The 12,164-nt window shown below is 47.2% G+C and overlaps 3 protein-coding genes across 3 annotated transcripts; all 3 read right to left on the bottom strand.

The window, feature by feature from the left end:
• Positions 1 to 3,729: 3,729 nt before the first annotated feature.
• Positions 3,730 to 3,984, bottom strand: EDB91DRAFT_1065331 (uncharacterized protein; the record flags this gene model as incomplete). The annotated part of the gene is made up of 1 exon (XM_041314771.1): positions 3,730 to 3,984. A coding segment is annotated over one exon (255 nt), but the record flags the coding sequence as incomplete, so codon positions are not given.
• On the bottom strand, positions 3,893 to 6,991 carry EDB91DRAFT_1284772 (uncharacterized protein; the record flags this gene model as incomplete). The annotated part of the gene is made up of 4 exons (XM_041324779.1): positions 3,893 to 4,785; positions 4,948 to 5,025; positions 6,125 to 6,250; positions 6,875 to 6,991. 4 exons carry the CDS (start codon positions 6,989 to 6,991, stop codon positions 4,018 to 4,020), a joined length of 1,089 nt encoding a protein of 362 aa, XP_041168769.1. The 3' UTR covers positions 3,893 to 4,017.
• Positions 6,992 to 11,465: 4,474 nt separating this feature from the next.
• On the bottom strand, positions 11,466 to 12,164 carry EDB91DRAFT_1089125 (uncharacterized protein; the record flags this gene model as incomplete). Its single annotated transcript, XM_041316557.1, has 1 exon — positions 11,466 to 12,164. The coding sequence occupies one exon, from the start codon at positions 12,162 to 12,164 to the stop codon at positions 11,466 to 11,468; it is 699 nt and encodes a 232-aa protein (XP_041168768.1).

Below are 12,164 nucleotides of genomic sequence, written 5' to 3'. Positions count from 1 at the left end.
TTGCACGCATGCACCGGTCTCCATTGCACCCCACAGTACCGGCCCACCCGCCTCCATTGCACCCCATAATGCCAGCCCACCCATCTGCATTGCACCCGGTAGCCCCGGCCCACTGGTCTTGATTTCACCTGGTTGACCAGCCCACCCGTCTCCACTGCACCCCATAACCCTGGCTCGATTTCACCTCGTTTACCGGCCCACCCGTCTCTATTGCACACCGCAATGCTGGCTCACCCGTCCTGATTTCACCTGGTCAACCGGCCTACCCATCTCTACTGCACCCCGTAGCCCCGGCCCACCCGTCTCTATTGCACACCGCAATGCTGGCTCACCCGTCCTGATTTCACCTGGTCAACCGGCCTACCCATCTCTACTGCACCCCGTAGCCCCGGCCCACCTGTCTTGATTTCACCTGGTTGACCAGCCCACCCGTCTCCACTGCACCCCATAGCCCCGGCCCACCCGGCTCAATTTCACCTCCTTTACCGGCCCACCCATCTTGATTTCACCTGGTTGACCAGCCCACCCGTCCTGATTTCACCTGGTCCACCGGCCCACCCGTCTCCACTGCACCCCATAGCCCTGGCCCACCCGGCTCAATTTCACCTCCTTTACCGGCCCACCCATCTTGATTTCACCTGTTCTACCGGCCCACCCGTCTGCACTGCACCCCGTAACCCCGGCCCACCTGGCTCGATTTCACCTCGTTTACCGGCCCACCCGTCTCCATTGCACCCCGTAACACCGGCCCACCCATCTCAATTTCACCTCATTTACCGGCCTACCCATCTCCACTGCACCCTGTAACACCGGCCCCCTCGTCTACATTACATTTCATCTTCCGGCCCACCTGTCTCCATTGCACCCTGTAACACCGGCCCACCCATCTCCATTGCACCCCATACGGCCGGCCCACCCGTCTCAATTTCACCTCATTCACCGGCCTACCCGTCTCCACTGCACCCCGTAACACCGGCCCCCTCGTCTACATTACATTTCATCTTCCGGCCCACCCATCTCCATTGCACCCTGTAACACCGGCCCACCCATCTCCATTGCACCCCATAGGGCTGGCCCACCCGTCTCCATTGCACCCTATTCCCCGGCCTCCTCGTCTCCATTGCACCCCATATGGCTGGCCCACTCGTCTCCATTGCACCCCATTCCCCGGCCCCCTCGTCTCCATTGCATCTCATCTACCGGCCCCCTCGTCTCCATTGTGCCTTATTTACCGGCCCACTCACTATCACACACTGGATTCACCACCATTCATAATCACCTATATAGTACATTGCTATACTACCATGTATACTATATACCCCCGGCCCATCCGTTTGCCTCGGATACACCACACCCTCGGCCCACTCGTCTATCACGGTACAATTATTGCCACCGGCCCACACCGGATGGCTCGTCTCTATCGGTACATTGTCACGCCCGGCTGCCCGTCTCAGACGGGTGAATTCACTGAAGGGGCTCTCGAATGAGAAGTTCAAAGCCAACGGCTTTCGCCCAGCCAATATCTCTTTGTCCATTCTGTGTCTGCCACCCTGGGATAAGTCTCCAGGCTCTCCAGCAATGACCTATTACTATAGCTATTCCTATGGTGGAACTCGCGTCAGAGAAGGCAAGGGGGTTAGAGTATGGTACCGGTGGGTAAATCGGCTTGATGGTGCCGCCGTTTTGTAGGAGATCCGACCACCATATTAGATCTGCCTCGATGTCCTTAATGGGGCAGTGTGGGAGATAGGGTTTCTTCCCACAGATACTGAGCATGCTTTCTAGGGAAGTGAGGTAAGCTCGGCCACGCTTTACAACCTCGCAGGCGTGTAAGAGTTTGCCGTATAGTTCACGCACGTCTTGTAGCACATTGTGGGTTTCGGTTGCTACTGCATTATCAGCGCGACTGCAGCCGATTCAAGTGCATTCGACCCTATAGGGGAAGCAGTGCAATGCAAACCACCAACAACAAGTTGTATTGTCCAACCTAATAGTCGATGCCAATGCCAATGCCAATGCCAACTTGGCCAATCGAAGTTGAGCAAAGAGAGAGTGAAGTGGAGTGGTCCTGAGTGATAAATGAGTGAAATAGAGGAGGTGTGTGTGTAGTATGATGAGCGAACGTTTAAGAGAGTTGGCCGATGACTCAATGAGAAATCACACAAGAAATTGTTCCAAGTGAGAATTTTGCTAGAGAAACTACTAAGAACATGGGCGGAATATATAGTAAATGAGACTAAGCGATGAAGGGGAACTTTGGGTCACTTAAGATGCCTCATGGATCGCTAAATACTCGTTTCTCTGTGTCCATGTAATAAGGTGTGAGGTGGGGCAATAAAAAGCCGATAAGCGGTCCGATTATGCGAATGGGGGTGGAAAGCAATGAAAGTAAGCGATATACGTACCAGTAGACAACGGGCCAATGACATGAGACGATGGATAGTGACCGATTGCGTGTGCAGACGATGTCCGACTTGGATCGAGTGTGACCGACTGGGTCAATCGTTGGCCGATGTCGATGTGGAGCGGCAGTGCGGGAAAGTGGGTCGGAGAGGATTGGAAAGATAGGGGATACTAGCTTAGTAGCGATCGGCTTCCTACAACGTGTCTTTCGCGTTGATGCCAGTTGTGAATCGCTAAAAGATATTTGTTGACTTTGGGTGAGCTGAGCGAGACGGTGTGATTCTTTACGTCCCAGAGAAATCCGATGCAGATGGTTGACGAGGCGAAGGGTTGGTCTTTCTGTCTTTCCCAGATGATTCCTAGTTCAGTGGATAGATCATCAATATCCGAAAGACTATAACTGAAGTGCTTATCGTGTTCTGATCTGGGAGACACTTCTGATAGGTCTTTCAAGGGCCATGCACAGTCCTCGTTGAACTCTTCCCTTGACCCATCGTCAAACATGTGCCCACCAAACCAGAGGCAGCTCCCAGATTGCTGCATGCCCTTCTCGGCAAGGTCTTTATTCCACTTGCGCCATTGAAGGTTGTACTCGGCTAAGAATTCATGCAGGATGCAGATAAACAGGTGGTCGTCTACCCATTTGTCTAATGGTCCGATGCCCGGTGCCTGAAGATTTCGGCCCCGGCGTCTGCTACATGACCGTATACTCCTGCCAGCGGGGTGGCTCCAAATGCCATGCAGGTATCTATGCAGAATTCTGAGTCTGATACTCGGACTACACCTGCTGGCCACTGCGATGGGTGAAGTGGAACAGTTCTGTAAGCTTTGGTGACGTCTCAGGTTGCTACTTCTGAGCCTGTAGGTAGCCTCAAAATTAAAAGGTAAATGATTGAGAATTTGCCCCAAGTGGTGGGGAAGCAATCCGAGTCAATAAACGAATTAACTGAAGGATTAGGGAGGGTGCTAGTGAGGGAATGTGGGAAGGAGAAGTTTTGTACTAGTCTATATTTGCCTGGCTTGCCCGGCTTAGGAATGATGGATAGTGGCGAAGATTGAAAAGGGCCGATAAGACGTTCGAGAGTTGTGGGAAGAAAGGGACCTATGTATCTATCTTTCTGTAGTTCTTTCTGTATGACGGAATTAAATTTGGATAGGTATTCATTAACAGAGTCTTTGTTCGGAGGGATTTGTACATGTGAGATTAATGGGAAGTCTAGTATGAAACTGGAGCAGAAACCTTCTGGGATCTTTGAGAAGTGATTCAGTGCATGCGCGTCTCGAAGCGCTTGTTCCCATGCAGTAGCTTTGTAGGGAGTGAGCAGTTTAAGTTTTCTGAGCACAAGTACAGCGCTGGGCTCCATGCTCGGAAGATCCGCAGCCTGAACAGAGGTGTTTGTGGCTGTGGTATGTGCTGTCACAACTTTCTTCGCATTGCCAGGCAGTGCATAGCTGGTGGCCGTCTTTGGTCCAGAGCGCTTTCTTGATGCACTCAGAGAAGATGTCAAAGAGGTTATCCCATGTTCGGGAGGCGGAACACTCAACTGTGCGATGCGGGTTGCATCCGAGACAGACCGCGCAGCAAGGGAGGGTGGTGAGTGTATTGTGCGCGTCTCAAAAGGATCGCGGTTTCTTTTTCTGGTCTCTCGCCTCGGTGTTAGGCGATATTGGTCTCTTTTGTCCACTGAAAGCTCTGGAGCCTGTGTTTTGATTCACAGCAGGGACGGCCTGTTTAAGTGTGTTGAGAGCCTGATCACGGTCCAAGTTGAAGATTTCCTCTCTCGCTTTGAGGATGAGCTCATGACTGAGTTCGGCTATAGACCAGCTGTGTGGGCCACCCGCTGTGAGGTGCCACATTCTGCGCCATTGACTTTGGTAGAGTAAGAGTGTGCGCTGTTTCAGGGCGTCAATGGCATGGCGCCAGCGATGGTTCTGAAGGGCTGTCCAAAAGCTGATGTGCATGTTGATGTGGTCTTCTGGCCATTCTTGTTGCTTCATGGTGATGACCATGCGAGGGGCAGCTTCATTGAACTCTTCCCATGAGAGGTTTTCGTCTTTGGTGATGACGGCTTTCGAGTCGTGGGTCTCATCTGCATTGACCCACGTCTGTTGGCCATTTGCTCCTGGGAGTAGGATCAAACCTCGCGACTCTGTCAATAGGAGGTTCTTCTTAGCTTCATTTAGGCCTTTGTTGGTGAAGTAATAGAGTTCGCAATAGTTGCCTGCTTTGAGTTTTCGGACTGCAAAATTGGAAGGAATAACGATGGGAGTAGTAGGTATCTTAGCTGTAGCGACTGGGACGAACTTGGATTTGTTTTTCTTGTGCTCTTCTTTGCACACTGCGGTTAGCTCATCTTTGAGTGCTTGTTGGCGTTCTTGTTCCTGTTCGGTAGCGAGACGACAGGCCTCGTGGGCTCATCTGGTCTCTGCTTCTTCTTGGTCTGCCCAAGCATCTTTTGCTGCATTGTTGTTCAGAGTCCAGATTGCTGCTAGAGCTTCTGCTGCTAGCGCGTTATCTACAATGCCTTTTTCTATCAGACGCACCCTGGCATCTCCGTACTCGGCTGTCGTGGAGTCTGGTAAGACTGCATCATTGGGATTGTCTAGCATGAGAACTGTGTGCTAGATTGAATGAGCAAAGACAGAGAGCTAGGGCTGCTGTCGTCTACGATAATAGGTGTTGTGTGTGGACGAGAACAAAGAGAGTTACTGTCACACCGCTTACTCACACGTAGAATAACTTCTGTGTTAGCCTCGTTCCTCAGCTAACTCAGAAAACCCTCTTTGCTTTGCTTTGATCCTCTTCCAGACAAAATCAAAGGCGACCTTCAATGCGTATTTGCTCGGAATTGTCAACGATGCATACTGCAGAAATTGGTATGGCTTACTATTTGAGCTCGCTCAACAAAGCATCCCCAATGCTATCACCAGCCGATCGAACTGTGATATCAAGCTTCTCGATTAACGTAAAATGTGTCATTGTGATTCCTTATCTCAATCGACAGGATGTCTGAGCGCTTTTGAAGGCAAAGGTTGATATTCCATAGTGCGACCCATTATATCTCGGGCAGGGACAATAACAGGGTGCCATGTTGCGGATCGGCTGCTTAATAAGATCATCTCGTTGAATATTGTGTATACAGATCATGATGACCTTGAGATATGAAGGCTAAATCATGACAATGATCGGATGAGTATCATTGTGTACTTTCATTGCGGCAAGAAAAAAAATACCATTTATGCGCGAGAATTGAGGGACAACGCGCTTGCAGATGTGCTCACCGTCTTTGTCGTCTTGTGCATCATATCAAGCCAGAGCATTCAAAATGACGACTCACCCCATTCTGAACACTTGTTGAGGGCCCGATGAGAAGTTTGTTCAGTATAACAAATGTACTGGAGAATATGGCGGGTTCAGAATCAGCTAGTTGGTTGGAAGTTGCTGAGATGTATCGGAGCGCAGTCAATGTGTTGACTATGACTTGAACACAAATATCAAGATGAGGAAGAGAAAAAATAAGCTTGCCATAGGATTTTTATCTGAAATACCCATGAGCTGATCGATGACGAGCTCGGGCTTGACATTGCAGTGCAGAGCGCAGCAGTCTTAAGGATGTATGGAGTGGTCATCTCGCAAGGCGCGTTGAAGAAGGTTGCACAGATAGTCTATAATCTTCACTGCGCACAAACATCTTATGGTTTGAATCGCCAGTGCACGTACAAGTGGGATGAGATCCTCGGAGTCTTTGACGAAGGTATTGACGGTCAAGATCACCAGTTCTGGCTGTGTTTCTGTGCAGTTCATGAGATGGAGATATACAAGCTTCTTCTGTTGGAGGTCCTCTGTCTGCAAATTCTTGAGGACATAGGGGAACAGGCTACTGACATCTAGGGTAAAGATCGAGCAGTGAAGTGGAGCACCTTTGTCAATGATCGTTGATGCTATGATGGATGCCAGGACACTAGAGATATTGTAGTTGGATGAATTTTAAAACACAGAGATCTTGGACGCATTTTCATTCATACCATAGGTGCTCATCGTATTTGTATTGCACACTGACCTACCTACAATTACCACTGCAATTGTATTATCGAATCATTGCTGACCGCACCAGCTGAGGATGGGTTTTTTGTCCATCCTGCTATGTCGAGTCACTCAATGAATATTCAGTGTGATTTCGATGTTTGGGATGCAAAGGCGAGAGTGAACATGGGTTCCAAGCATGGGTCGTTCTTGTGCACTGATCCGTGATGGACGTGGGTGAGTATTTGGGGCAGGCTTTCACCGCCACAAGTAGCCAGCTGAATCCTGTAAGGAGAGTCTTGTTCCAAGCATGCCCAAGAAAAATGTATAAAGATGATTCCCGATGTACATGGGATGTGGGGATGACATGAGGGAACATACATATGTGAACACGGTCCATGCCATCACTGACCAATAGCTACTGCAACTTCATTGGAAGTAACTCACAACGCCCAACCATGGAACGATAGCCAACAGACACATCATGCCAGCCCTTCGCGCATCCCTCACGATGAAAACGATGTCCAAGATCAGTGCAACCGTGCCAGCCACCGCAAGAGACATTGAGAGGCTCGAAACCAGAAAGACTACATAGTAAACACCTAAATAAAACATCAAGATTCAAAACGTCAGCACAGAATTCTCAGCTGGATCGAAGAGGTACACTTACAACTCGCCATACACCCTCAAGTTAAAGCAAGAGCAAGATCGCACGACGCATCTCCTCGAATGGTTTCTAGGTTTGCGGTCGATGACTGATCACTACACTCCGGAAAACTGCCTACCTTGGAATAGCAAAAATGCAGTGTGCAGTCTGTTTGGGCCAATATGAATTAGCAAACTAGTGCCAGGGAAAACCACGTGTACACCAAGGTCGCCAGCACTTGGTCATTCACTTTGGATGTACTACAATTGAGAGCTCAGAAACATACTAGTAACACTGAGCATAGAGTAGTCACGAAGCGGACTAGGTCTTGCTATATAAGAAAGTCAGTCTTGCAAGACAGAATGTGAAACCAGTCTCTGCTTACTACGACTGCATGAAGAGCAACGACGACATTTACAGTACTACAAGTCACTTGCAATATGCACTTGAATCCGCAGCAATCACTGCACCAGTCCCTGTAGGTATAATGCATTAAGTCTGCTTACTACAAGACATGAGTATTGCATTAACTATGCTCATTAGCATGTTCAGTGATGCATCAGATCATGCTAAAGTAGTACACCTAGGCCATAGACCATATGTTCGCATTTTCAACCACCTACTGTGGGAACTTCTCCACAACACCCAAAACATAGCCCATTTTAGGTATTCTCTCAAATATCAACCTTTCCCACACCCTCCCCATCAATCCCTGGCTCACCACTACACCACAATTAGATATAGCCTCTAGTTAAGTAGTATTATAGGTTATATACACATCATATAACATAATAAACCGCTTTTTCCCTTTGTTTTTGTACCAATACCTGCTACAGAGCCTCTGTGAGTGTGAACTAATAAACAACATATCAAAAACTGTTTCGCATTTTTGCCCCTCTGGTATTGTGGTACTCTAGAGTGTTTAGAATATGTTTATAAATGTATATGTACCTATCAGAGCCCTCACTTCACCCCCTAGAGCGTCCTATACCATGTTCTGTGCTGTACTAGCATAAAATAGAAAATAGCTACGGAAATTTTGAGCTTTAGGTATGTAGACTTGGAAATATGATCCCCAACATCCCTTCAATATTATACACAACGTATCAGGAGCATAGGTCAACAAGATCAGTCCCTGTGGTGCTATATACTTACCCTCTCCTGGTGGTTCACCCCCTGGGAAAACTTTTCCTGCAGCTCCAGCCCTTCAGGATGGTAGGGTGTCTGTTCCTATTGATATATATATATTGTAAATCACATATCTGCATGAGAATAGCAACAGAATCTGTCTGTAGAATAGAACATCTCCTCCTGGCTGCACTACTGCATATTTTCGCATTTTTGAGGTTTTTCACCATATTATCATTGCACAAACTATCCAAGCTGTTTATTTTCTACTTCTAGTACATATATCAAGTCTTTCCATGGCAAGGATCAGACAGGAAGATGTCAGAGTATTGATATCAAGGATATATCTCCTATTCTCACTGATTAGGAGTCTCAGACATGTATTGGATGATATGTTATGATCGGACTATCAAAATACATGCCATACATACTGGGAAACACAGTCCTTAACTATTGGAAGGATCCATCAAGACATGAGAGCAGGGGAATCCAGTAGATAAGAAAAAGAGCGTGGGAAACTAAAAAGTCCAAACATCGAAAATAGTGTGTTGCAGTGTACACATTAAGTTAGTAGTAAGACTGTAATGCTGCAACAACACTTTGACACCAAAACACTTCCACATTACTTTCACTCTTAGAATATAGTGTAGTACAGGATATTTGGGTGGTCTACATTCTATTTGGCTCATTTTTAACAAAATCTTCGACATAGATATTAGTATATTCATGTACTAGTAATAAATCACCAACCAGAGTAAATCTCCAACTTACATTTACTTTGCTTATCACTCACTTATTTATGAATGGATCTTTCTACAAATTCACAGGTGGTATCATGGGTATAGGACAATCATGTAGCAAGTGGCTAATTACACAGAAGTGTCCTCATGAGACCCTAGATTACTTATCAGTAAATCTCCCTGACATACCCCTGATATCAATACTCTGACATCTTCCTGTCTGATCCTTGCCATGGAAAGACTTGATATATGTACTAGAAGTAGAAAATAAACAGCTTGGATAGTTTGTGCAATGATAATATGGTGAAAAACCTCAAAAATGCGAAAATATGCAGTAGTGCAGCCAGGAGGAGATGTTCTATTCTACAGACAGATTCTGTTGCTATTCTCATGCAGATATGTGATTTACAATATATATATATCAATAGGAACAGACACCCTACCATCCTGAAGGGCTGGAGCTGCAGGAAAAGTTTTCCCAGGGGGTGAACCACCAGGAGAGGGTAAGTATATAGCACCACAGGGACTGATCTTGTTGACCTATGCTCCTGATACGTTGTGTATAATATTGAAGGGATGTTGGGGATCATATTTCCAAGTCTACATACCTAAAGCTCAAAATTTCCGTAGCTATTTTCTATTTTATGCTAGTACAGCACAGAACATGGTATAGGACGCTCTAGGGGGTGAAGTGAGGGCTCTGATAGGTACATATACATTTATAAACATATTCTAAACACTCTAGAGTACCACAATACCAGAGGGGCAAAAATGCGAAACAGTTTTTGATATGTTGTTTATTAGTTCACACTCACAGAGGCTCTGTAGCAGGTATTGGTACAAAAACAAAGGGAAAAAGCGGTTTATTATGTTATATGATGTGTATATAACCTATAATACTACTTAACTAGAGGCTATATCTAATTGTGGTGTAGTGGTGAGCCAGGGATTGATGGGGAGGGTGTGGGAAAGGTTGATATTTGAGAGAATACCTAAAATGGGCTATGTTTTGGGTGTTGTGGAGAAGTTCCCACAGTAGGTGGTTGAAAATGCGAACATGTGACCCTGTGAGTGGCTGTGCTAAGGTAATGCATCACATTCCCAAATGGAGCAAAGGGTGATGCATCAACCACTAGCAGTGTTGTTGCATTAGAAGTCTCTGCTACTTAGCCTGTTCTTGCGCATTAAAATGACATTATAGCCTGATCACTGATAATGGTTTTGGGTGTTGATCATCGATAGAAGTAGATAGGGGAACCTGTCCACATGAAATCTGGTGCTAGTGGCATAGACAATATTGATGTTGGCTGGGGATCTGCGCATCGTTATCGTGCGGATAAGCAAGTAAATCATTACACACCACACATGCCTGCCATCATTGATGTAACATCCCATCGACAACCGGAAGTAATTAGACACGAGTGCCGAGTGATCGTTATATATAGGCCCAATAGCAAAGTAGGGTGCGTTACAAAGAATGATGAAAGACAAGTCGGGTGGAAGCAATATATGGCTGTGGAGTCATGGTGGACTGTGGTACATGATAGTACCAGATGCATGCAGGTTCGCTGTGCACAGAATAGAGGGCTACTGCTACATGACGGGTGTTCATAAAGGGAGCAGTGATGATGGAAGCAGCAAAATTAAAATGAGATCCACGTTGTAACAGCGTGATACAGAAGAACCCTGGATAAGCGCCTACATGAGTTAGGTCATGGGCAGAAGTCTAACACTACTCAACACCCACAGAATCCCCAACGGAAGGATATCCTAAATGTACAGTCCACGTCAACTTCAAATGCTACTGACCATCCATCTCTCTGCCTAGGTCAACACAAGATGTCAGGGGTGCCAGGTGTAGCAAAAACATGTATCTCACTTTGAGAGGGCAACCGACGCCAACGCGGATGATGAATTGGCACACAAATGGTGTGGCAGCAGTCGTATTCTTCAAAGATGGTCGCTGGGTCATCACTGGTTCATATGATGAAACACTGCGAATTCGGGACTTGGAGATAGGAGCATTAGTAGGAATGCCATTCAAGGGACACAAGAATCAGGTGACTTCCATGACCATATCACCAGACAAAAAGCAGAAGAAACATAGTGGAGTGGACTGTAGTGCATGATAGTAGTATCAGATGTATGCAGGTTTGCAGTGCACAGAATGGAGGGCTACTGTGACAGCAGTGAAAGTTGATAAGACTTGATGTGTTGGCACAAGAAATAGAATAGAATAGAACAGAATAGAATCCTTATCGCAAAGTCACCATACCAGTCTGATTCGATTGGAAAAGAACTAAGGGATCTTTACAGTACGAGTAGGGTTTAAATACTAGTAGCTTGTGAAGAGCCCGTGATAAAGAGAAATCAAATACTTCCAAGACACTTGAGTCACTCTATGTCAGAACCACGAACGTTGGCTTAGGCACCTAGTTCTTGGCTTCGTCTATTCTTTCTGCCTCGATCTCTATCCTTGATCATGGCAATGCCACATACCCCCCTCCAGGGTGTGCCATCACCCTTATTTCGCCTTGGGGATCCTAGCACCTTCCTTTCTACCAGTCTTGGGCGCAGGACCCCGAGTGGTGGTTTCACCATCCTCATCATCTACCTCCATACGCGCGGGTGGGGCTAGGGTCTGAATGGAAGTCCCTAGGGTGGAAGGAGTGTTATGTCCACCAGAGCTGGATCCTTCCCCTCGATTAACGGGGTATTCATCCGCAATGTTCCCAGAGTGGAAGCTTGTACGGGTGCACTTGTTCTTTTGCTCTGCGATTGCGCGCTCGCGCCACTCATGTTTCCTTTTAGTAGTTTCAAGGTTCTGCCACAGAGCCTCTTCCAGTAGCTCAACGTGCTGAGGATTGATCCAGCGTCCTCCTTCAGGGAGCTGCGGTGCAGGGTTGTGCTGGGTATCAGCGGGCACATTATCCCCAACCAAGTCAGTGAATGAAGGGGAGGGGCCAGTGATTTCAGGCCCGTGAGTCTTCTCTTCTGAGAATCGCGGAGTGGCTGAGGAAAGGGATTGCATAGTGTTAAAGGCCAAAGCGAACTCCCCGTATCCTGCGGGTGTTGCCCAATCCGCAGCGGTGCCTGACCTCAAGTGAGCATCATACTCAAGGTACACACGAATGATGTCGACCACGACCAGCAAATCACCGTCAGCAGCGGCATTGGTGAGAGTGAAGCGACGTGCGCCGACGCGAGTGAGTAATGGGGCCAT

This window comes from Suillus paluster (genome assembly GCF_016628075.1).
Source record: "Suillus paluster strain FC165 chromosome Unknown EDB91scaffold_285, whole genome shotgun sequence".
Taxonomy (NCBI): Eukaryota; Fungi; Basidiomycota; class Agaricomycetes; order Boletales; family Suillaceae; genus Suillus; species Suillus paluster.
Note: the sequence above shows the minus strand (reverse complement) of the source record. Positions and strands in the feature narration are given on the sequence as shown.